General features: G+C 40.8%; 1 protein-coding gene across 7 annotated transcripts; it reads left to right on the top strand.

Annotated features, from left to right (window-relative positions):
* The first annotated feature begins 2,268 nt into the window (after positions 1 to 2,268).
* On the top strand, positions 2,269 to 24,052 carry aptx (aprataxin). Of its 7 annotated transcripts, none has more exons than XM_059974792.1 (9): positions 2,269 to 2,359; positions 6,543 to 6,727; positions 7,208 to 7,341; positions 8,593 to 8,639; positions 11,466 to 11,807; positions 12,446 to 12,505; positions 14,875 to 15,101; positions 21,627 to 21,730; positions 23,739 to 24,052. In XM_059974792.1, the coding sequence occupies exons 2-9, from the start codon at positions 6,720 to 6,722 to the stop codon at positions 23,888 to 23,890; spliced, it is 1,074 nt and encodes a 357-aa protein (XP_059830775.1). In that variant the 5' UTR covers positions 2,269 to 2,359; positions 6,543 to 6,719; the 3' UTR covers positions 23,891 to 24,052. The 7 variants fall into 7 exon arrangements, with proteins under 7 accessions (XP_059830775.1, XP_059830780.1, XP_059830779.1 ...); XM_059974796.1 differs by lacking the exons at positions 2,269 to 2,359; positions 7,208 to 7,341 and adding exons at positions 2,417 to 2,573; positions 7,812 to 7,903 and having other exon boundaries at positions 8,598 to 8,639; XM_059974794.1 differs by lacking the exons at positions 2,269 to 2,359; positions 7,208 to 7,341 and adding exons at positions 2,417 to 2,573; positions 7,812 to 7,903.
* The last annotated feature ends 2,501 nt before the right edge of the window (positions 24,053 to 26,553 follow it).

The following is a 26,553-nucleotide window of genomic DNA, read 5'->3' as shown; positions in this document are numbered from 1 at the left end:
CCATCTTTTTTGTACAGATCATATCTTCCCTAGAAGAGAACCCAATGATCCAGAAATCTGAAATCCTGCCCCTTTAACCAGTTTCTCAGCCACACATTTGTCTGCCAAATCATCCTATTCTTACCCTCACTGGTGCATGATGCAGGCAGCAATCCAGAGATTTACTACCCTCGAGGTCCTGCTTTTCAGCTTTCTAGTTAACACTCTACTTCTTCCCTTCAAGACCTCGTCTCTTTTCCTACGTATGTTGTCGGTACTGATTTGTTGACCCTCCTTTAGAATGTAGTGGCCCAATCCGAGCCATCCCTGACCCTGGCACCTGGGAGCCACCATACTCTGCAGGTATCACTTTCTCTTTTTCAGAATCTCCTGTCTACTCCTCTAAAACATGGAATCCCCAATCACTACTACACTCCTCTTCTTCCCACTTCCCATCTGAGCCAGAGACCCAGTTGCTGCTGCTTTCCACCCCGCAACAGTATCCCAAGCAGTATACTTATTATTGAGGGAAATGGCCCACAGGATTACTCTGCACTATCTGCCCACTTAATTGTTTGTGGATTCTAAAACTATCCCACTTTAAACAATGGCAATGCTACACAATAAACTGGAAAGTTGCTCCATTGTATAAAAGGGACATAACCTCCCCATTGACTATGTACTGGTTACTTCCACTGATATGGTCATGGGTAGATAAACCTACAACAACTATATTGGGTGATGTTACAATCATAACAAAAGATGTAGCAACTTTTCTTTGCTACAGTTTTACCCATCACTATTAAGTCTGGATGCTCTTCAGACCCCAGTAGCGGTGCTACCAAGCCAACAGTGGATACTGAAGTCACCTATTCTGGGCACCAAACTGGTGACATTAGAGTCTAGAGTGTTGACTTGAAAATATGAATATTTCAGCAAATTATGTAAGGTTGTTGCTTATCAAAATATTAGGACAGTTATAAACAGTTTGTTTACGCCCACTGGTCAGAAAGGACACATGCAAACTCTTTTTGGAGAATGGGTGTGTTGTTTATGGGAAGTGGAGTGTCTTTGTCAGTTCTGTTCTTCAAATTTATTTTGTTGTTCTGATTGATCCATGGCCTCTAATACCTCGATAAGACCACACTCTGGTTGGAGAGGCAACACCTCATATTTTGCCTCCAACTTGATAGCATGAACATTGATTTCTCAAACTTTCAGGAAAATTTTCCCTTTTCCCCATTCCTCATTCTGGTTCCCCTCTCACCCTTCTCTTTGCACCTGCCCATCACCTCTCTCTGGTGTTCCTCCTCCTTCCCTTTCTTTCATTGTCCAATCTCCTCCAACCTCTTCACCTTTCCACCTCTCCCCTCTCCGCTTCTTACTTTATCCCAGCTTCCCATCACCTGGTCTCACCTATCACCTGCCAGTTTGTACTTCTTCCCTTTCTCCCACTTTCTTATTCTGACTTCTACTTTCCAGTCCTGACGAAGTGTTTCAGCCAGAAACGTCGACTGTTTACTCTTTTCCATAGATGCTGGCTGGCCTGCTGAGTTCATAGAAACATAGAAAATAGGTGCAGGAGTAGGCTATTCGGTCCTTCGAGCCTGCACCGCTATTCAGTATTATCATGGCTGATCATCCAACTCAGAACCCTGTACTTGCTTTCTTTCCAAACCCCCTGATCCCTTTAGCCGTAAGGGCTAACTCCCTCTTAAATATAGCCAGTGAACTGGCCTCAACTGTTTCCTGTGGTAGAGAATTCCACAGATTTACCACTAGTTCCTCCAGCAGTTTGTAAGTTTGCGTGCGTTGTTGCCAGAAACATCGATTGCTTATCATAGACGCTGCTTGATTTGCTGACTTCCTCCAGTATTTTGAGTGTGTTAGTCTGGAGCAAAGTATGAACAGCTGGAGAAATTTAGCAGGTCAGACAAAAACCGACAGTCAACATTTTGAGTCGAGGCTGTGTATTTCTGGACTGAGATAGGTTCGTTTCAAAATGGGTGGAGCCAGAGTTGACAAGTGATAAGCAGATGGAGGTGTTGGAAATTATGTTAGCAGATGGAAGGTAACTTTATCTATCACGGACTGGTCAGTTTCTTTAAAAGTCAATGAGTCTGCCTCAGTTAGTTTCATAGACTGATTCCCTATTGGCTTTGACTGCCAAGAGCTTCTTCACCTTTAAGGGCATCTTACCAGTGCAGCCTGCAATTACGCCCAACGCGCAGCGCACTACACACGTGGGATGTAACTCTATTAATCTAATTCAGAAATCAGTAAAGCATCGCAGTCGCCTGCCAGTGGATGGGTCTTCCGCTTTACGCGTGCGCATTTCCAGTTTTCCCGGAGAGCGCCGCGCAGGCGCGCTGGCTGCATGGTGCGTACTGGGGTTTCTGGAGCAGGGCTGTGGTTAATGGGGTCGCTCTTTGGGGGGTGGGGGGGAAACAAGGAAATTCAAACTGTTTTTTGGAAGCAGAATGGGGTGCAGTGCTGGGACTTCGAGCGAGGCTTTGAGTATTTGAAGTGGCACCCCTGGCTCTAGCATGGGATTTGTCGGGTCAGGTTTCAGCTCGCATCAGGCCTTTTGAGAGGTGAGCGGTTACGAAGGAAGTTGAAAAGAGGGAAAAAGGCAAGTTTACCGGGCCCTGCCTTCGCTAATCGCAGGGAAGTGAGGGAAGGCAAAGACACACAGAGTAGGCGAGTCACACAGATTCTGATTTTTAAAAAGTAATTAGTGCATCAGCTAGTCATAATTTTCTGCAGCGGTAGGGCAGGGTTATGCTGACCTGCCCAGGCCATATGTACATTCTGTGTCTAGCTACAATACACCATTGGCATGTTGTCTTCAGATAATAAAATAGATTTGCAATTATATGTTGGTATAATTTTCTCAGAATATTCTATGCACGCTTTAGGGTAGAAAGCGCTTTGTAATGTATTGTCCCTGTTGTAGAGTAAACAAGTAATTAGTGCCCAGGTTCCCACAAACAGGAATATGATATTTATGACATCTGCATTAGAAGTGTTGATTGAAAAATAAATGTGGGGTAGGCCACAAGTGAGCACTTCGTGTGTTTTTAAAATAGTGATGTGGCCCAGAGCAATTTTCCACTGTCAATCAATGCTAAAACATCTCCCAAAAGTATCTTTCAGTTTATTAGCTTGGATTTTTAATGTCCACGTTTGCACAGTGGGGTCTGTATGTTTTTTGAGAATAGGTGAACAAGCTAGGTCTTTTGTGTTTGGAATGAAAGAGGATGAGGAGTGATTTGATAGAGATGTACAAGATAATAAGAGGCATAGAATGAGTGCTCACTTGGGGTCTACCCCACGTTTATTCTTCCTGAACTTAAGAAAGTTGACACTGAGTGCATGACTGTGGACTTTTTCCCAGGCTGGAAGTGGCCAATGCCAGGGGGCATGACTTTAAAGTGATTGGTGTAATGTACAGGTGGGGAGTCTGGCTATATGTTCTTTATGCAGAAAGTGGTGAATACATGGAATGCCCTTTCAGGAATCGTTGTAGAGGCAGATCCATTAGGGCATTTATGAAGCTCTTAGGTGGGCATATGAATGATAGAAACAGAGAGGACTACCTAGAAGGGAAGGAGTAGGTTAAAAGGTCAGCTCAACATTATGGGCTGAAGGACCTGTGCTGTGCAGTAGTGTTCTGTGTTCTATTCATGATTCCCTGGCTGAGCACAAGAGTGCTTCTAACTGTAAATCTGTAAGAAAGCTTAGCAGAGTTATCATGGTATAAAATATAAAGATAGGAAATTCGTTCAAAGAGCCAAAACTAGAACTAAGAAAAGATGATCTGGGGAAAATGGTTCTAGAGTTTTGAGTTATTGTTCTAAATTTACACATATGGATAGAATTGTAAAGAGAGCTTTTGGTGCATGGCCTTCATAAATCAGTATACTGAGTACAGGAGTTGGTATGTTATGCTAAAGTTGTATAAGATGTTGGTGAGGCCACTTTGGAGTATGTGCAAACATGAGGAAATCTGCAGAAGCTGGAAATTCAAGCAACACGCACAAAATGCTGATGGAACGCAGCAGGCCAGGCTGCATCTATAGGAAGAAGTACAGAATACGAAGGCCGACTCACAGGTGAAATGTTGCCTCACCTGGAAGGTGCCCCAGACAGTTCTCTACGTGACTCCCTTGTCCATTTGTTTCTACCCCCCCCCCCCCCCCCACAAAGCAGGATTTCCCAGTGGCCACACATTTTAACTCCACGTCCTATTCCCATTCCGATATGTCTATCCATGGCCTCCTCTACTGTCAAGATGAAGCCACACTCAGGTTGGAGGAACAACACCTTGTATTCTGTCTGGGTAGCCTCCAACCTGATGGCATGAACATTGATTTCTCTAACTTCTGTTAATGCCCCTCCTCCTCCTTACCCCCTTAATTATTTATTATTCCCCCTCCCCTTTTTTCCTCTCTGCCCCTCTCACAATCACTCCTTGCCTGCTCTCCATCTTCCTCTGGTGTTTCTCCCCCCCCCCCCTCCCACCCGCTTTCTTTCTCCCTAGACCTCCCGTCCCTTGGTCCTTTCCCTTCTCCAGCTATGTATCCCTTTTGCCAATCAACTTTCAAGCTCTTGGCTTCATCCCTCCTCTTCCTGTATTCTCCTATCATTTCTGATCTCCCCCTTCCACCGCCACTTTCAAATCTCTTACTATATTTCAGTCCTGGTGAAGGGTCTCGGCCCGAAACGTCGACTGTACTTCTTCCTATAGATGCTGCCTGGCCTGCAGTGCTCCACCAGCATTTTGTGTGTGTTGCTTGGAGTGTGTGCAGTTCTGGTCACTTGCCAGAACTGGAAAGATGTAAACATGTTTGAAAGAGCACAGAGAAAATTTACAAGGATGTTGCTGGGACTTGAGGACCTGTGTCATAGGGAAAGGTTTAATAGGTTAGGACTTTATTCCCTTGAGCATGGGAGAATGAGGGTAGATGTGATAGAAGTATACAAAATTATGAGGAAGGATTGGACAGGGTAAATGCAAGCAGGCTTTTTCCATTGAGGTTGGATGACTAAAACTAGAGATCATAGCTTAAGGGTGAAAGCTGAAGTGTGGGGAACTTTTTCACTCAGACTGGTGAGTGTGGAGCGAGCTGCCAGTAGAAGATGTGGATACAGGTTTGATTGCAACATTGAAGGAAAGTTTGGATAGGTACGTGGATGGGAGGGTTGTGGCTCAGTTGTAGGCCAATGGGACTAGGTAGACCAACAGTTCAGCATGCACTAGATGGGCCAAGTCGGTGTCCAACAGTGCTATATTGAGTGAGGAGGTGAAAGGTATGTGCAAAACTGAGAAAATTACAGTACAGAAATATCATTTTAACTTGAGTTGTGGTAGTTTATTTCATATGACACTTTCCTCTACTAATCTCATCCTCTCAGATCCTACATTTTCCAGAAGTAAAACTGTCATCCATAAACCCGTTCTATATGGCTTGTGTTATTTTTGTGAGAAGTTTAGGCAGATCAGAATTGAAAGGAGGCAGGACCATAACCCCAAAATGAAATATAAAGCCAAATTCTATTTATTATAGCAGTTATAGCATAGCAAGGATATTCTGAAGTGATTCTCAGAAGCCATTTCAATTTGAAATTGCCTCTAAGCCACGTGGCGATTTAGGTTAAAGAGGCAGGTTTTAAGGGGTGTCTGAAATGAAGATAATTAGAGATGCCAAGAAACTTGGTGAGTGATTTTCCACAACTCAGAAGTTTTGGTAGTTAAAAGTATGGTCACCAATGTAGTGGGGCCAATCTGACAATGTAAAATGAGAGGTTTTTGGAGGGTTAGGGACTGGAAGGGTTACAGAGAAAGAGAAGCGTGCAGAGATTGGAAGCAATTGAGTATTTTCAAATGAGGGTATCTCTTCAAATTTGTATAATTGGAAGCCATTGTTTCAAGATAGAACTAGAGATGTACTGAGGATAAGACACTGAATGGGATCTGGGAGTAGTATTCAACATTTGCTGTGATCAAAACATGCACTTTTTAAAAATAAGTTAATGTAAAGCTTGTGTTTAGAACAGTTGGATTCTAGTCAATAAAACGAAGGTGCAAACTGTGAGATTGACTTTAGAGATTTGCACACAACAAGCTGCGGCAAGAACTGGCAATTAAGATTTATGAATTGGCTCATTTCTGAAGCAGTGGCATAGACTATATGGGATGTGAAACAGCATCAGGCTATTTAGTTCAAATGACCCATGCTGGTGGTTTATGATACACATAACACAGTGTAGAAGCTATTTCCTTATCAGAACTTGGATTCCTCCTGTTAGGTTCCTTCTGAACCTAAGAAAATGGACACTGAGTACATGTCTGTCATCTTCTGATCTAGCCCATTCACTTCAAGGTTTGATGTGTTGTGCATTCAGAGATGCTCTTCTGCACACCACTGTTGTAATGCATGATTAGTTGAGTTACTGTTGTCTTTCTGTCAGCTTGAACTAGCCAGTCTGGCTATTCCCCTCTGACCTCTCTCATTAATAAGGTGTATTGCTCACTGGACTTTTTTTTTCGTTTCTCTCAGCATTCCCTGTAAACTCTAGAGAAGATTCCAGGAAATCGGCCGTCTCTGAGATGCTCAAAGCACCAGCAAACATTCCATGGTCAAAGTCACATAGATCACATTTCGTCCCCATTGTGATTGAACAGCAACTGAACCTCTTCAGCACATCTGCATATTTTTAAGCATTGTTGCTGCCACATGATCAGGTAATTGCATTGACAAGCAGGTGTACCTAATAAATTGGCCACTGAGTGCATTGCTCAACTGGCAAGTTACATAGTACACATGTACCTTTTTAAGGGAAGCTGTTGTGTTTCATTTAAGATGCTGGTTTTTTATTGTGTTAAGAGAACTCATGAAACCATGGTGAAAATCTAAATTATTGCAACATTTAATAATTAAGTAGTAGAAATGTCTTTGGTGTAATCACAGGTCTCAAAGTACTTAGCACAAGTGATTATCAAATAAAGGAAGCAAAGACGGGGTTGGTTTAGTTCACCTGGCCAAGGAGAGTTGAGGAAGTTTGTGATGAGAATTTCAAACTTTGGGGCAAAGCAGCTGAGGCCAGTTGTTGCACAAGGGAAAGCAAGTGGGTTAGTGGCTGGAAATGGATGAGTGTTGAAGGGAGTAGGGTGTCAAAAAGATTTTGATAGATATATGACTAGTCCTCATTTTTCCCCTTCCAGTATAATGCGGGTTTGTTGGCTTGTGAGTAAAGACGGAAGGCACCAACCAATACGCCTTGCACACTCTACCTGTGTATTCATTGGACGGAGTCCAGTGACCAAAATTACGGATAAAAAATGTTCCCGGCAGCAAGGTCAGTGGAGAAGTATAGATTACCTTTACAGGTCATTGTCAGGTATAAATCTAATTTATTTAAGATCAGTTGTTATTTGTTCAGTTCTCAGATGCTGGTAAAGAGTATGCAAAGTTAACTGAGCTGGATGTTCCTTACCCAGATGTTTGAGTTTATTATTTGCTGGTTTTCGATAACTGAATGCCTTTATTGGGGATTTGAGGGCAGTTAATATTCAAACACCTTGTCATGATTTTCCATCAGACAGAGTAGACTTGGGGAGGCTAGAAGTTTGTGGTCTAAAGGACACTGGGTGCTTACAATAGTCCATTTATCACAAAATATGAAGCTGTCCAGCAGATCAGTCCACACTGAATTCCATCGAGGTTGATCGGTCCTGCTTCCTATCATTCACTTGTAACCGTGCAATTTGTTTTCTTACATGTCCATCAACTTCCCTTTCATTTTTGCCACTTAATAAAACACTGAAGGCTAATTTACAGTGGCTACTTAATCTACTAACAAGTCTTTGGGAGGACACTGATGTTCCCAGCAGCAATCGATGTGGTCAAGGAAAGAACAGGCACACTCCACGCAGGTAGCATCAAATGGTGGCAGGATCCAACTGGATTCCTGGAGTTGTTAGGTACCACTGTGCAACCATTCTGGTTATTTAAATTCCACAGGTACCATGGTTGAATTTGTCATGTTACCAGATCATTCACACAGAGCTTATCATTTGTGTTATATAATTACGATACTACACCTTTGTTACAAAGTTATATGCTGTACAATTGTGCCTACAGGTGCAATTATTGTTGGGATCTGCAGTGTGCTAATTCATGTAACAATATGTTCCAAAACAATCGCATATCCACCTTGATCTTCCTGAGCCTTGCAAATGTATGCAATTACTTGAAGTTGAACGGATATCACTAAATCCTAGATTTTAAAACATCAGCAGAAGGTTGAGCAGGGCAGATAATTATTTTTAGTCAAAGTTGTTGGAATCTAGAATGTTCTATATACAAGTGCTGATAAACTTGCAGATTTTAAAGACAGCAAGTGGGAGTTTGCGAATAAGTCAGGATTTCAAAGAGCTAGTCAGGTATGATTGGCTAGCCTGTCTCTTTCTCTGATGAATAATTAATTGTTGTGTCAGCAATGTCCTATATTGTTCTAACGTAGATATTAAGGGAAGTGAAGGTAACTTTGAAGGCTTGAACAAAATTAATATACTGTATTAAGTTTTGGTTTCTCGTTTCATTTCAGTACAGTTGAGAGCGGATTACAATAAAGGATTTGTTCTCGTTAAGCAGGTATATGTGCATTTTTCTATTGGTGTTGTACTTTTATATTCAATGTAAGTCCACTTATTTTTGACATGTTTTGATTGGAGAAACTGTTTCACTAGCAGAATGCTTGATTCCTGGAAGAGAGGATAAAGATGATTGTAAAATAACAAACTGAGAGACTTTGCATGAAAGGATGATGGAGCTGATTCAGTGAAAGTTTTTAAAGGATCGGATAAATACTCAGGAGTAATTTGCAGGCTGTGAGGAAAGGGCAGTGATGCAAATTATTGCTTCCTTGAAAGAGCTGTCCAGTCCAGGTTCTACCGGCCCAATGGCTTCCTGTTCTGTGATTCTGCAGAACAAGTTTTTGTACTGTTCAGCCTTTGGCAATACTAAGTTCTATTGTCAAGTCATGAGCAGAAACTGCAAATGAGAAATATCATATGTGCTGTTTGAAGATAAAGAAATTAAAGGAAATAGGGAAATGTCAAAGGCGTTGAGGGGGTGTAGATCTGTCATAATCATTGAATGGCAGGACAGATTTGAGATGGCCTATTCCTATTTTCTAATGTTACTGTTCTCATTTTCTTATGTTTATCAATTTGCTTACCATGCTTTTTTAACCAAAAGCAAACTGCTCAGTTAAGAATGTTGTTCAATATGAGTGCATTAATTGAATTACAGTGGATTCCATTTAATAGAGACACATCAGGATCAGTATATTTTGATCCAATTAAGGTGACTGCCTCAATTAGCCGGTTTCATGCAAATAGTTAAAAGTGTATAAAAAAAGGCAAAATAGATTAAAGGAGTAACAAATTGACATACAGAACAAATGAGAACACTACAGTACTGTAAAACTCCCTAATAATTATCAACAGCAGAATTCATCCAGTGTACACAGCCATGTTCTTTTGATAAAATGTAAATAAACAAAATCAGCAGAGACACTTAGTGCAGATAACGGACTGCTTTCATACAATGCTTTTGACAATTGCATCCTGCAAATTTTTATTTTTATTGTAACATTCAAGATGATTATCAATATATTCAAATTCTGTACTGCCTGCCTTGTTGAAATAGTAAAATAATTTGATTTTTCACTCCCGGCCATTTCTGGCATCTCCAAGCCTGAATGCGTGGGGCTTCAGTGAGTGAAACAGTTTTGTATTGTCTTGCTGCTTATTTCTTGCCGACCATCAGTGACAAAAATTACTGCTTTTGGAACACAAACACACACAACAGACACTATTTTAAAAACTGCTCTAAGCATGGTGTAGTGTCTAACAGCTATGCAAGTGCACTTGACTGACACTGTTTAGAAACAGTTTGGCAACAGTCCTCCGTTCCAGTTAAGCGGCATAGTGTCTCAAATAAATTGAGAAACCCGGCTAGTTTCTCAGTTAGTTTTTGGTCTTTAAGAGTTGTCCCAAATAAGAAGCTGCCCTGATTAACTGGAATCTACTGTATGAAAGTTTATAAATGTCTACATGTTAAAAATGACGCTTTGCCTTATTTGTATAGCTTAAGTGGCACATTTTAAAATAATTAGGATAAGGATATTAAAGAAATTAAATTAACAATACTCAACCATTCAGAAACAGCTTCTTCCCCTCTGTTGCCAACAGTTTTCTGAACAGTCCATGAGAACTGCGTTATTCCTTTTTGCACTATTCTGTAACTTATAGCAATATTAAGTCTTTGCTCTGTGTTTCTGCCACAAAAACGAACATATTTCACATGTTAGTTGGGCTGATTTTTATATATTCTGTTAAATCTGTCATAATTTTTAAGGCTTACTGATTGTTTTAGGAATGCAGGCATGTACCTGATGAGCTGTTGCCTGACCTGAGCTCCTCCAGCATTTTGTGTGTTAGTTTATTATTACTTTATCATTTATCTACTTATGAAATCTAGAGTATACCCATGGTGTGCCTAAAACCTTCTGACAGTAACTACCAACGCGTACCGATAGGACAAATCAGGAGATTGTCTATAGTGTGAACTGTAGCTTAGCTTTGTCAACCCAGCAGATGAAACGCTTTATGGGCAACAAAGAATAGAAGTTTAAAGCTCTGGGGAGAAAAAGTGGCTCAGAAAATACTGGCTGGAATTTTGCCTGGATTGATTCTGAAATCCTGGATTGTTACCAATCCTGTAATTGATCCACTGTCTTGGCATTGTTCTTGAACCACAGGAGCTGTCAGTTAGTAAATTCTGATTGCAGGTATTGTATGAAAAGGTGATGGAAGCAAATTCAGTGGTAATTTCAAACTATCATAATGGAGCTAGATAAATATTTATGGAGAAATAATTTGCAGGGCTGTGGGGTAAGAGCAGCTAGTAAGTTTTATAAGGCAGCTCTTTCCAGGAAAGAATTAGTCAAGCATACAAGGTCATTATCCTTTATTTCTTTGAAATTTATAACTTCAGTTTTTGCACATGGTATTTAATGCTGTGAGCAATCAGAGCTTTGTGTTTGGGTTTATAACAATGTTCCAAAGACTAGTGTTCAAATTAAAATTTTATTCAATTAAATTTTACGTTGCAATTCAACGACTTCTCTTATTATAATGTCTGTATTTACACTTCTGTATTCTAGTATTGGAATTCTTTAATTCAAAATGTTATTGGTATTTAGTTGTTGAATTGACAACTGATCAGCGTTTGGACAGTACATAAATTGGATATGGGGGATCAGGAGGAAAATGGACTTGAGATAGAAGAATCTTTTTGAATGGCAGAGTAGATTTGTAGATGCAAATAGCCTATTCTGAGTTTCTGTGCTCTAAAATACTGCAAATGTTCAGTACCTCTGGATACATTTTCTTTTCTTTGCTTCCTACAAAGTTAGGGATAAATCCAAGCAACATCAATTCAGAAGATGTGGGAAAAGACAGGGAAGTGAAGTTGAAGCCAGGACAGATTCTTCACCTTGTCAATCAGTTATATCCATACACCATTAAATTTGAAGAAGAAATCTTAGAAAAAAAGAAGCTGTCACCGAAGAGACCCCATGAAGAAATTTCTCTTAACCCTAGCTCTGGCACATTGAACAAATGCCTTAAGACTGAGCACTTGAGTCCAAAGGAGCATGGCACGTTTAATAACAAACTTGAAAGGAAGAAAGAGAAGAGAAATGATGAACAAACAATGATGACAGCGAAGAGTGCAGAAATACCAGAAAAAAATGTAATTGATGTATTTGGTTTAAATTGTTGCATGTTATCATTTGAACTTGGCCTTGTTCTGAATTTCCCAGAAAGGTTTACCATTTGGGAGCAGAGGTGTAGTGAACTATAGATGCACTTAATAATCAGTATCTTTAGAGAGAAACTGTTAATATTTCAAAGTGATGACCTTGCATGTGAGCTTCCCAATGATGATATGAGCATGAATCATTAACTCAGTTTATTGCTCCAAAACCTCTTTCTAACCTGCTGAATGCTTCTCTTAATTTCTGTTTTTAGTTTAGGTCTCAGCAATCAATATTTTGCCTTAGTGCAATTGAATCACTTACTATCTGCTCTTAAGACGTTCATGATTTTGATTTTATTTAGAAATAGAGAATACAATTGTTCTTATATCCCTGTGGTTTGATTGTGAGGAAAGGAGGAGTGGGACCCTATGTTTCTATTCACTCTCAAGGCTAGAATAGCTTGACATACATGTACAAGATCCCATGAGATAATAGTGTACCACTTTTGCAGAATGTATACTTGAAGATATAAGTGGCAGTCTTAGTCCTGGTTATATATTTAAAAGTTCTGTTAACATAATTACCTAATAACTGAGATTGTTATTTGCACCATCTAACTTTGCTTCTTCAGGATTTTCGGGGAATGTGGAGTCAGGGGCTAAAAGTCTCCATGCAAGATCCAAAATTGCAGGTATGATATTTTTACCTCCCCAAAAATAAAATCTTAGATTGTTATAAAATGGTTTTCTTGTGCACTTGTACTGCTAGCATTTCAAAGCATATATAGTTTAATTGTTAGAAGGTTGTTAGTGTGTAAAAATGATTAATCATGAAGTTACATGAAATCTATGGAGAAAAAATCGAAATTTCTTATCAAAGTATGTATACTTTATACAGCCTTGAGATTCATCTCCTTACAGGCAGCCACAAAACAAAGAACTCCAATAGAACATATTAAAAATAAGACCATCTAAACACCCAACATGCAGAATGAAGAAAAAAGCAGATCATACAAACTATAAAAGCAAGCAAACAGCATTGGAAAATGAAGGTCACAATGGCAGGCATCACTGTAGCCAATCCAGAAGTCCACTAATCTCAGACCACAACTTCTGTCCAGCAGAGGCAAGCAAACCCTACAGAGTAGTGAGCTGAACTGGCCTGTTTCTCGCCTCCAACCCTGACACCTGAACCTTTTCAACCTGGCCCAGTGCTTAAATCGTTCAAAACTTGGGTTGTTCCTCACCCATGAGCTCAGGTTCCATCGCCTTGAAATGGCCAGTACCTGACCTTTCTGATTCAGCTCAGCCTATAATCGATCGTTCCTCACCTTGCCTCTGCCACATCGAATTACCTGAGCTTTAACTTAAAACAACATTGTTTGTATCTTATCTTGCACCGTCACAATTACTCCATTGCCTTTGATCTTGCTGAACTGCGCTGACTCATTAATCAATGTCTGTCCTCACCTATCACCCTACCAGCCTACAGGTCCAACGTATAATCCTCTGTAACTTCCGTCACCTCCTACGTGATCCCACCATGAGCCACATCTTCCCCTCCACCCCCACTCTCGGCTTTCCGCAGGGATTGCGCCCTACCCGACTCACTTGTCCATTCATCCCCCCCCCATCCCTCCCCACCGACCTCCCTCCAGGCACTCATCCCTGCAAACGAAAGAAGTGTTACACCTGCCCCCACACTACTTCGCTCACCACCATCCCAGGCCCCAGACAGTCCTTTCAGGTGAGGCACCACTTCACCTGCGAGTCAACTGGGGTGATATACTGTATCCGGTGCTCCCGATGCGGCCATTTATACATTGGGGAGACCCGCCGCAGACTGGGAGACAGTTTCGCCGAACACTGGTGCTCAGTACTCCAGCAGTGGTGGGATCTCCCTGTGGCTACACACTTCAATTCCACAGACCACTCCCACTCCGACATGTCTGTCCATGGCCTCCTCTACCGTCAAGATGAGGCCACACGCAGGTCGATGGAGCAATACCTTATCTCCCACCTAGGTAGCCTCCTGCCTGCCGGAATGAACATCCAACTCACAGACCTCCGTTGATACCCCTGCTCCCCCTTACCCCCATCCCTATCTATTATTTTAGTCTGTTTCTCTTTCTTTCTCTTTCCCCCTTCACTATAATCTCCCTTCAGCCCTACCTTACTTTCGCTTTTATTTCCCATAATTCTCCACCTTCCCCCTAGCCCATTTCCCTCCAGCCTATCACTTCCCAGCTCTCTATATCCCTCCCCCCACTTCTTATCCCCTCTCCACCATTCCATGTTACTTCACTCCTGATGAAGGGTTTCGGCCTGAAATGTTGTCACTACCTCCTCCCATAGATGCTGTCTGGCCTGCTGAGTTCTGCCAGCATTTTGTGTTTTTATCTATTTCCAGCATCTGCAGATTCACTCGTGTGCCTCTGTTTTAAATCCTTGGATTAAAAACAGAAAATGCTGAAAAGAGAAACAGTTAAAGTTGCAGGTCCAGGACCCTTTATTAGAACTGGGAAGGAAAGAAAACGAGTTACTTTTCAGTAGCTGAGAAGCTGGGACGAACAAAGGGAAGATTTCAAATATGGTGAGACCAAATGAGTTGTTGTGCATCTTTTTCTGTTATCTATTGATAACACCAGTGCTATGGGATATTTCCAACTGGTCAGGCTATTTCCATTGGAGAAAGAAAACCTGAGACAAGATCACAATTAAATAACTGGCAGAAATGGCCAGTTCAGATAGACAGAAATTAAGAGGGTTAGCAGAAATTGTAGAATTTAATATCAGCAGGGGTATTGGTTCTCTCAGTTTTGTGTTGCACTTGTCGTAGCAGTACAGGAGCCATTGGCAGTTTAGAATGGGATGGAGAAGTACAGTGGCTTGTGGACTGAATGCAGGTGTTCAAAAAAAAAAGTAGCACATTATTAGCATTTGGCTTTTCCAGTGTAGAAAAGATTACATGTGGTCAGTTTTTTTTCATGAAATATCTTTTGAGTGATTTTCCTAAGTTGATTTATAGATGGATACAAAAATAGTTTTCTTGCTCTTTCAGATATATAAAGATGATATCGTTGTAGTAATTAAAGACAAATATCCAAAGGCTCGTTTTCACTGGCTGGTATTACCGTGGGAATCTATCTCCAGTCTAAAGGCTGTGAGAAGGGATCACCTAAATTTGCTTCAACACATGAATGAAGTTGGAGAAAAGCTGGTGAGAGAATATGTGGATTCCAAAGCATTAAGATTTCGATTGGGTTACCATGCTATTCCAAGCATGAGGTAGGAAAAGATTTTTTTTGCAGTGCATTATGCATGAATATCAGAGCTTCTTTGCTTCGCTCCCTCCATTCTTTTTGTTCTCTTGGTATCCTGTGCATCTGCATTAAAAGTGAAGACTATAAGGTGTAAGAGCAGAAATAGGCCATTTGGCCCATCGTCTGCACAGGCATTTCACCATGTCTGATTCATTTTACTTCTCACCCTCAATCTCGTGCTTTCTCCCTTGCCTTTCTTGCCCTGACTAATTAAGGATCTATCTACCTCTGATTTAACTATCCATAAAGACTTGGTCTACACAGCCACCTGTGGCAATGAATTCCACAGATTTATCAATCTCTGGCTAAAGAAATTCCTCCATCTCTGTTCTAAATGGACTCCCCTCTATTCTGAGGCTTTGTCCTCTGGTCTTGGACCACCCCCCCCCCCCCCCCCACCCATTACCCATTACAGGATATATCCTCTCCACATCCACTCTATCAAGGCCTTTCAACATTCAACAGTTGTCAACAAGGTCACCCCTCATTCTTAACTCCAGTGGCTAGAGGCTCAGAGCCATCAAACGCTCTTTATATGACAAAACTTTCAATCCTGGAATCATCTTCATGAAACTCTTTGAAACCCCCTCCAATGTCAGCGCATTCTTTCTTGGATAGGGGCCCAAACCTGCTCACAATGCTCCCAAGTGAGGCGAACATTACATCCTTGCTTTTATGCTCTATTCCTTTTGAAATGAATGCTAACATTGCATTTGCCTTCCTCACCACTGACTCAACCTGCAAACTAACCTTTACGGAATCCTGTATAAGGAGTCCCAAGTCCTTTGAACCTCAGATTTTTAAATTTTCTCTCCATTTCGGAAATAGTCTACTTTTAATTTTTTTTCTACCAAAGTGCATGACCATACACTGTATTCCAACTACCACTTCTTTGCCCATTCTCCTAATCTGTCCAAGTCCTTCTGTAGCCTCTTTACCTCCTCAGAACTGCCTGCCCCTCCACCTATCTTTGTATTGTCTCCACACTTTTGGCCATAATTCTGTCATCAATTCTGTCATCCAAGTAATTGACATGTATCATAAAAAGAATCTGTCCCAGCACACACCCCTGTGGAACACCTCTAGTCACTAGCAACTAACCAGGAAAAGCTCTTTTTATTCCCACTGTCCCATGTATAAAGCAGCGGCTGATGGCCATGGTAGTACCTTTCCTGTACTAGCCAGTGCTCTTAACTAGTTAAGCAGCCTCATGTGTAGCACCTTGGTAAAGGCCGTCAGAAAATCCAAGTACACAACACCCACTGATTCTCCTTTGTCTAGCCTGCTTGTTATTTCTTTAAAGAATTCCAACAGATTTGTCAGGCAAGATTTTCCCTTAAGGAAACCATGCTGACCACAGCCTGTTTTATTATGTGCCTCCAAGTACCTCAAAACGTCATTCTTAACAATCAACTCCAACATCTTTCCAAACACTGAGGTCAGAGTAACTGGCTAATAATTTCTTCTACCTCTCTCTCTTCTTGAAGAATGGAGTGACAATTGCAATTGCAAATCAGGCAGCCCGTGTTACAGTCTCCAACTGGAGTGTAATTTGAAACAGGGATTGGTCATGTGGACAGAATAATGAAGTTAAATCAAGCTACATAGGCGACAACAGGACATCGCTTTCAGATGAGCACAATGCTGCCTTTGCTCACTTTGACCGTCAAAACAAGGCAGAGCCTTCATGAACTTCCACAGCCTCTGATGATCCTGTGATTTCAGACTGAGGCAAACATGTCAGGAGGGTAAACCCATGAAAAGCATCCAGCCCAGACAGGGTACCTGGTGAAGTACTAAAGACCTGTGCTGATTAACTAGCTGGAGTGTTCACTGACATCTTTAACCTCTCGCTTCGGCAGTCTGAGATACCCACCTGTTTCAAGCAGGCTTCAATTATACAGGTGCCCAAGAAGAACGTTATGACCTGCCTCAATGACTATTGTGTGTCCATTAGCACTTACATCCACAGAGCTGAAATGTTTTGAGAGGTTGATGATGAAACATATCAACTCTTATTTGAGGAAAAGACATAGATCCATTCCAGTTTGCCTAATGGAGCAACATGTCCACAGTAGATACCACCTCCTTGGCACTTCATTCAGTTCTGGAAATCTCAAGTCAAGTCACTTTTATTGTCATTTCAACCATAACTGCTGGTACAGTACCTAGTAAAAATGACAACATTTTTCAGGACCATGGTGTTACATGACACAGTACAAAAACTAGACTGAACTACGTAAATAAAAACAACACAGAGAAAGCTACACTAGACTACAGACCTACACAGGACTGCATAAAGTGCACAAAACAGTGCAGGCATTACAATAAATAATAAACAGGACAATAGGGCAAGGTGTCAGTCCAGGCTCTGGGTATTGAGGAGTCTGATAGCTTGGGGGAAGAAACTGTTACATAGTCTGGTCGAGAGAGCCTGAATGCTTTGGAGCCTTTTCCCAGATGATGGGAAGGAGAAGAGATCATATGAGGGGTGCGCTGGGTCCTTCATAATGCTGTTTCCTTTGTGGATGCAGCGTGTAGTGTAAATGTCTGTGATGGTGGGAGGAGAGACCCCGATGATCTTCTCAGTTGTCCTCACTATCCGCTGCAGGGTTTTGCGATCCGAGATGGTGCAATTTCCGAACCAGGTGGTGATGCAGCTGCTCAGGATGCTCTCAATACAACCTCTGCAGAATGTGATGAGGATGGGGGGGGTGGGAGATGGACTTTCTTCAGCCTTTGCAGAAAATAGAGACGCTGCTGGGCTTTCTTTGCTATGGGGCTGGTGTTGAGGGACCAGGTGAGATTCTCTGCCAGGTGAACACCAAGAAATTTGGTCCTCTTAATGTTCTCTACCAAGGAGCCGTCGACGTTCAGCGGGGAGTGGTCGCTCCGTGCCCTCCTGAAGTCAACAACCATCTCTTTTGTTTTGTTCACATTAAGAGACAGGTTGCTGGCTCTGCACCAGTCTGCTAGCCACTGCACCTCCTCTGTAAGCTGACCCGTCGTTCTTGCTGATGAGACCCGCCACGATTGTGTCATCGGCGAACTTGATGATGTATGTGGTTCAGCAGAGTGAACAGCAGTGGATTGAGCACGCAGCCTTGTGGGTCCCCCGTGCTCAGTGTGATGGTGTTGGAGGTGCTGCTCCCGATCCAGACTGACTGAGGTCTCCCAGTCAGGATCCAGTTGCAGAGGGAGGTGTTCAGGCCCAGTAGGCTCAGCTTTCTGATCAGTTTCTGAGGGATGATTGTATTGAATGCTGAACTGAAGTTTATGTGAGCATGTGAACATCTGAATGTATGTGTCTTTTTTTGTCCAGGTGGGTTGTCCAGGTAGGTGGAGGGTGGTGGCAATGGCGTCATCTGTTGAGCAGTTGGGACGGTATGCTAACTGCAGGAGGTCCATTGAGGGGGGCAGGAGGGTCTTGATCTGCCTCATGACGAGCCTTTCAAAACACTTCATGATGATGGATGCAAGTGCAACGGGATAGTAGTCATTTAGGCAGAACACTGAAGACTTCAGCATGGGGACGATGGTGGCGGGCTTGAAGCAAGTTGGAACGGTGGTGCTGCTCAGGGAGATGTTGAAGATGTCGGTGAGAACATCTGCTAGCTGGTCTGCATGTCCTCTGAGCACTCTACCAGGAATATTGTCTGGTCCAGCAGCCTTCCGTGGGTTGACCCTGCACAGGGTTCTTCTGGACAACAAAGTTGCATACATCAGGGTGCTCTTTATTGACCTTAACTCAGCATTCAATGCCATCATCCCCTCAAAACTAATCAATAAGCTCCTCGACCTTGGTCTCAATACCTCCTTGTGCAATTGGATCCTCCATTTCCTCACTTCCAGACCCCAATCAGTTTGAATTGGCAACAATATCTCCTCTTCAATCTCTATCAGCACAGGTGCACCACAAGGCTGTGTGCTCAGCCCCATGCTCTACTCCCTTTACACTTGTGACTATATGGCTAAACAGCTCCGATACCATATTCATGTTTGCTGGCGACACCATTGCCATGGGCTGAATCAAAGGTGGTTACAGATCAGCATATAGGATGGAGATTGAAAATCTGGCAGAGTGGTGCCAAAATGGCAACATCTTACTCAGTGTCAGCAAGACCATGGAGCTGATTATCAACTTCAGGAGAGGGAAACCAGAGGTCCTTGAGTCAGTCCTCATCGGAGGATCAGCAACGTTAAGTTCCTCTGTTATTATTTTGGAGGACCTGTCCTGGGCCTGGCACATAAATGCAATTACGAAGAAAGCACAGCAGCGCCTCTACCTGGGAGTTTGTGGAAATTTGATGACATCTACAACTTAGACAAACTTCCATAGATGTGTGGTAGAGAGTATATTGACTGGGCTGCATCACAGCCTGGTATGCAAACACCATTGCCCATGAACATAAAGACCTATAAAAAGTTGGTGATACAGGCCAATCCATCTCCGGTAAAGCCCCTCCCCCCCCCACCATTGAAAGCAGTGTTCTTCATCAGGTATCCCCACCACCAGGTCATGCTCTCTTCTCTCACTGCTGCCATTAGGAAGAAGGTACAGAAGCCTCTGGACTCATACCACCAAGTTCAGAAACAGTTATTATCCCTCAACTATTAGGCTCTTGAAACAAAGGGGATACTTCACTTTCCCCATCATTGAAATGTTCCCAAAACTAATGGACTCACTTTTAAGGACTCTTCATTTCATGTTTTCTATTTATTGCTTGTTTATTTATAATTATTGTTTTTGTATTTGCAGTTTGTTGTCTTTTGCAGCTGGTTGAACACCCAAGTTGGTGATGTTTCTCATTGATTCTGTCACGATTATTCTATAGATTTATTGAGTATGCCCACAAGAAAAATGAATCTCGAGGTTGTATTTGTCACATAAGTACTTCAATAGTAAATTTACTTTTATTTTGAATTCTGGAGTGTCAGAAGTCTATGTTGCTATTTTTCTCCTTTCACAATTGCTTTTTGCGTTTTTAAAAAACATTTAATTCAAGTTTTGTTCCAATAATTCTACAGTGACCAGCAAGCAAAAAAGGTAATTGTGCTATTGTTCTTTTAAATACATTTGTATCGGCCTGAAAATTACACTGGCTGTAATTCAGAGTGCCTTGTTTCCCAGCAGTAACAGTCCTCCACATACAGTGACATACTTTGAAGCTACATTCACCAGCTTTCATAAGCAAGCTGCCTCTGCGTGTACTATTTGAGTCAAATGCCCTATTTTTGGTAAAATGTGGTGGTTATGGTGACCAAGGCATATTTACAAGCATCTCATGTTCTTCATTTAGTACCATGGCACCTTCATCATTTAACAGAACCATAGGGTCTTGCATTATTGCCAAACTCAAACAAAGACAATGGGGTAAAATAGCATATTCTCTGCAGTGCTGCATTGTTACACTGGACTAGAATTGAATCCATCATCATTATTTGTTTTAATTACCAAATGTATATGTTATTTATTTTCAAATTAGCTTCTTCCTCTAAATATTGTAAAACTGCACAATTTAATGTTAAGTACCTGCATGAGTGATAATGTTAGTCAATATGTTGGTGAGATGACTGCAACTTTTTTCAGCAGTTGTTCCCCTGTAAAGCCAAATTTTATAATGCCAATATTACCAATAGTTATAGTTCATAGTTTTTCCAAGAATGATATGAAGTATATAAACAGTAATACAAAGTTACAACTGAAAGCATCTCTGCTTGGTCTCTAAGTAAAACAAAGCCAATTTTGTCCTATTACATGAGATGTCTGCATTTTTGTTTTGTAGTAAATCTAATCAAGATTAATAATACTGTGGAATTTATGTGCAGACTTTATTTTTAAAATACAAACCAATTATGAAATATAAGCAGGAAGTATTTGATAGCTAAAGCGCAATATCCAACCATTAATGCTATTTAATTTTAATTTTGTATATTTTTGTTGCAGTTCAGGGAAGTTTTCTTAGTGATTATTGTTTGGTGAAGTTGGATGTTTTCAATTGCTGAAAAGTCTTTGTACAAATGCATCCATTTTAGGTTTTTATAACAAGCTACATCTTAATTGGCAAAAGATTAAAACAAGACAGTAAAACAATCAAAAGATTCACAACTCTGATGAAAATTCTCCCTATCTCAGTTTTAAATTTCAATTCCGTATCATGAGACTACACCACATAGTTCAACATCCTTGGGTCAAGGACAACAGCTTTGTGTTATCCAAACCATAAATTTTCCTCTCAGTTTTGTGTTTAATTGCATCATGAAGATTGAAATAATGTTGTCTAGACCAGTGGGTACTAACCTGGTGTGCACAGACCCCTTGCTTAATGGTATATGTTCATAGCTTAGAAAAGTTTGGGAATCTCTAGTCTAGACAACCTCTTGAACTATCATATTATAGTTTTTTTTTGGGAACAGGTTGAATAGAAGCAAAAGGTTTTTTTTAACAGTTAATCACAATTTCACTCTTTACTCCTTTTGTTTTTATTAGCCACATGCATCTCCATGTTATCAGCCAAGATTTTGATTCTCCCTGCTTGAAGACCAAAAAGCATTGGAATTCATTTAATACTGATTATTTCCTGGAATCCCAAGGTATCTATCCATTTACTTCAGTAGTTTAAATTCCACATTACTTGTGCTCCTTGAGACACTTATTCCAACTTTCGAAAGGCCAAATCAACTATTTTGGCATGCATACACATCATTAATCTGAAATGCTGGAGATTAATCCTCTGAAAATAATTTTTGAAACTTGCATAATTGTCAAAAGCCAAAACAATTTTCTTTGAAAATAGTATCATCACTTGTATAGCAATTTAAATAACATACTAATAAAACACCAAATATAGATATCTGATAATTACCAATTCATTGAGCTGGTGAACCAGTCTAGGTATTTATAATGCATATCAAAGTTGTTGAATTTAATTTTCCTCGAGATGCCTTAAGTTTTATTTTTGGTTATGAACCTTTGAGTATAATCGTTGAATGATTTATGGTATCAGTATCTACTAGTCATAAGTGAAAAGAAAATATTTTAAAATTACAACAGGTTTATAATACTGATACAGGCCATTCAGCCTTGATGGTCAGATGTGGGTGTTTCTGCACCATGTAAGTTACTATGCACCTCCCTCCACTTCACTCTTTAAACATCATATCATATTCCTTTCTTCTTTGATGACATAGCCACATCACCTTTCAATGCATCAGTATAACACAAACATGAGAAATAGTAGGAAGAAACCATTTAACCTGCTCTGTCATTCAGAAAGGTCCTAACTGACCTCTACGCTAATCCTGGATCCCTTGATTTCCATAGTACCTAAAAATCTTTAAATCTGTCTTGACTGACTGAATCTCCTCTATTCTATCATGTGAGATTTCCAATGATTGATTATTCTCATCTTGGTCCTAAATGGTTGAAACTTTCTTTTGAAAGTGTGACCGCCAAATCTTGATAACTCAACTAAAGGAAATATCATCCTTGCATCTACCCTGTCAGGAAGCAGATGAATTGTGTATGTTTCAATGAGATCAGTTTACATTCTTTTAAGCCAGGGGATCCCAACTTGAGTCCATGGACTCCTCACTTAATAGTATTGGTTATTGGTCCATGGCATAAAAAGGGTTGGAAACCCCTGTTTCAAACTCTATAGAAGTACGGTGCAGTACATAGTAATAAAAAACCATACTTTACAATAAGAATATATACCGTGTATGTATGTACCCTTGACTTTCCTTCCTGAAATCCACAATCAATTCTTAGCATCTTGAGTGCAAGGTTATTGTTACGACACCACTCGACCAGCTGATCGATCAATCTTCTGTATGCCACCTCTGCAGTATCTGAAATTCTGCCATCAGCAAATTTATAGATGCCATTCAAGCTATGCCTAGTCATGGAAATAGAGAGAATAGAGCAGTAGGTAAAGCACATATTCTTGAGGTGCAGCAGTGTTGATTGTCAGTAAGGAGATGTTATTTCCGATCAGCACTATGTTTCACAGACTTTTCTATGTTTCTTATTAGATAGTGTGTGTGGTTTCCATTTCTTTATTTATCTCAGCTTTCCTTTGAATTATGAAATGTCTCCAGTCCTTTGGTTATTGGTCCTTTTGGATACATTTTAAACTTTTTCTTTAGTATTATCTTCAGCTTCTGGTTTTGGGTTTGCGTTTTCACTACAAGCTCTTCACTATCAGTGATTATCTGTCCATTCTGCACAAGAATTGTGCATGTGATATGGAAAGGGTTGAGAATGGCTTGAGCTTATTTAATATGCCTGTTAATAAAGAAGCTGTGCTCTTTAATGGCATGGCAAGGAATGCAAGCAGTTTTTGAAGTCACAAACAAGAGAAAATCCTGCTGAAGGGTCTCAGCCCGAAACATCGACTGTACTCGTCCATGGATGCTGCCTGTCTGGCTGAGTTCCTTTTGTGTGTGTTGCTTTGATACCACGTGATAGCTTCTAATCTATCAGCTGCTTTGCATGTGCCTCTTCCTGGATTTGTTCTTTTATAAAGCAGACAAATATAAATTAAGAATCCTTCTGAATTTGAATGAATACTAATGCTTGATACTTTTATAATTTAACTAGATGTGATGAAGATGGTGGAACAGAATGGAAAGGTAATTGTCAAGGATGACATGCCTGAATTGTTAAAAATGCCATTATTGTGCCATGTCTGCCGACAGGAATCGTCCACCATTCCACAATTGAAGGAGCACCTGAGAAAGCATTTTCCTTAAAGTTTAGCAATTCCATTGTCTCCACGTCTTTCCAGCATCATTCATCCACCTGTTTGCTATTTGCTGTGCTGCTGTGCAGTTTAATAAAGGTTTGTTTCTTATTATTTGGAAAATGAAAAACAAAAAAGGCTTACTGGTAAATAAATTTAATTACATACTTTAGCACTAGGCTATACTTGAGTTATTAGCAAACTCACCCCTGGATCAAGATATAGTGGGTGCACATTCCCACTCCAAAGACTTGAGCTCAAAATGTTCGTCTGACCTTCCTGTCCAATACAGTGATTGTGTTATTCTGAAAAATGCTGTTTTTGGGAGGAGGCACTCATCTGATGTCCTATACGTGCTCTCTGAATGCGAATGTTACGTATTTGAATAGATTATGTAATCGGTATTTGAGAGTTGCTCGTGGGATTTGTGCTGTATGCAAATCAGTTGCTCCATTTTCTACATCTGTGACTAATCTTAATAGGAGTGAATTAACTGGAAAACATTTTGGAACTTCCTCATATCATGAAATACATAACACAAATGTAAGCCTCCTTTTACAAATCTCTCAATGTCTAATCATATTTTACATTTTTGATAAGGAATTCAGTGGGAAAACTTACAGTGCAGGTGGTTGCTTTCTATTAACATAACATCACATTGTGTAGTTGTGGGTAAGTTAATGGTCCAGCTATTGAAGTCAAGAGAAGGGCATGCATTTTCAGATTGCTATAGCACTGATACCTGACACCTACCAGGTTGTGTAAGCAGGACCCATCTCTCACTACAGCAATGGAAATAACTACTCTAAGTTTAAAAAAAAGCCTGATTCTAGTGCTGAGTGGCAAGAAAGACATAACTGTATACCACATTCAAAATAAGTAAGAACCCATACTGTTGGATATTCTTCCAAGTGCATACATAACAATGATCCTTTTCTCTCTTGTAAAGTAATTATTCCCTTGCAAATATACTTCTCTCGATAAAATAGAGCAAATTGAACTCGCAATTGATTTGTATTGTTACGTACCCCGTAACTGGGTTGTCAAACCAGCAGAAATAGAACACTCACTGGAGTCTGTAATTACTAGAAACTAATAAAGTTTATTAGTAAATTAAGTAATACAGTACACTAAATGCAAGGATATAAATGTAACAGGTTAGCAATGATAATATACACAGAAATATGGGAATAGGAATCAGCCAATCTCTATTGAAGTCTAGGGGTAAATGATCAGTCTTCAAGTGAAGCAGAGTTCAGTTCAGTTTAGTGTAGTTCGAGGTAGTTGTTGTGGCACTGTTAGAGAGAGAGGGAGTGAGAGATACAGCTGAAATTTCAGGCAAACCTGCCGTTGTCGTCTTGTCCCGTTGTGGTCACTGACTGTGACCCCTCCGTTCCAGATGCGACCATTGTCCCGTTGTGGTCACCGACTGTGACCCCTCTGTTCCAGATGCGACCATTGTCCCGTTGTGGTCACTGACTGTGACCCCTCTGTTCCAGATGCGACCATTGTCCCGTTGTGGTCACTGACTGTGACCCCTCTGTTCCAGATGCGACCATTGTCCCGTTGTGGTCACTGACTGTGACCCCTCTGTTCCAGATGCGACCAGTCGTACCGTTACACTCTGTCAGCCTCTGGCCGATTCCCGTGAATCGGTCCTCCAAACTCCCACCAACTTGTGGGGGCACAATGCTCTCTCCAGGGTCTCATGGTGTATCTGCCTGTGTCTTAGCAAACCCGCTATTTTATCCCTCCCTGATGGGGTTATCACCTGTCCATCAAACTTCACCACTTCCTGTTGTCTCAGCAGGAATGTTAACGAGCAGTTCAGGTTCAAAGTGAATGTCCGTGGCAGTATCAGTGCAGACGCCAAAATACTGAATTATGTGCGTCTCTCTCTTGTTAGTATTTTGGATGTCTCTCTTTTGTCTCTCTCTTATTAGCAGCATCCATTCTGCAGCTCTGCTTACCTTCACACATAACAGTATTAAAAAAAACTGAGGATTAGACTTATTTGAAAAAATTGTTTATTGAATTCTGTTTATTTTAGTTATAAAATTTGAAGCATTGCTACTCTAGTACTCTGGGGTGCCACGATTGCTTAGCAGTTTGTATGAAGCTGTTACAGCTCAGGGTGTCAGAGTTCAATGTTGGTGTTGTCTATAAGGAGTTTGAACATTCTCCCTGTGATTGCAGGTTTCCTCCTGTAGTACAGTTAGAAGGTAAAATGTTCTATCATTAGGCTAGGATGAAATAGGTGGGTAGCTGGGAAGGCCCTACTACTGCCTTTTTCTCTAAATAAAATTGTCTGTTTCAATGTTAAATATGATTGATATTTGATTAATTAAATAATGAATTTAGCACACTTCCAGTAACCTAATAGTTAGAGAATAAACATCTTGCATTGAATTATTGGTCAGTGCTTCCCAAGCACTATTGGAACAGCACTTGAAGCACCATCAGTGAATCTTAGCAACATTACAATTGATAATTCCTGGTCCCATTCAGTGCAGTTGATATCTACAGCCAACCATGCTTCAAATATTCATCGCCATGTACAAACAGAGTGAAGAAAATGTTCTTGCCCATCATCATGCCACCCACACTTTACACACACCCTTTTCAGCTTTCTGACATTATCTTCATGCATTTTATCTATATTCAGGTCTCAAC

The sequence above is a fragment of the Hypanus sabinus genome, chromosome 7 (assembly GCF_030144855.1).
Source record: "Hypanus sabinus isolate sHypSab1 chromosome 7, sHypSab1.hap1, whole genome shotgun sequence".
Lineage (NCBI taxonomy): Eukaryota > Metazoa > Chordata > Chondrichthyes > Myliobatiformes > Dasyatidae > Hypanus > Hypanus sabinus.
The sequence above is the reverse complement of the archived record's forward strand: the minus strand, read 5'-3'. Positions and strand labels throughout refer to the sequence as shown.

Bases quoted from the DNA above. Each gene is read 5' to 3' on its own strand.
- aptx (XM_059974792.1), top strand. The intron at 8,640-11,465 runs GTATATGTGCAT...CTTCCTACAAAG, and splicing joins GATTTGTTCTCGTTAAGCAG to TTAGGGATAAATCCAAGCAA. The intron at 15,102-21,626 runs GTAGGAAAAGAT...TGTTTTTATTAG, and splicing joins CATGCTATTCCAAGCATGAG to CCACATGCATCTCCATGTTA.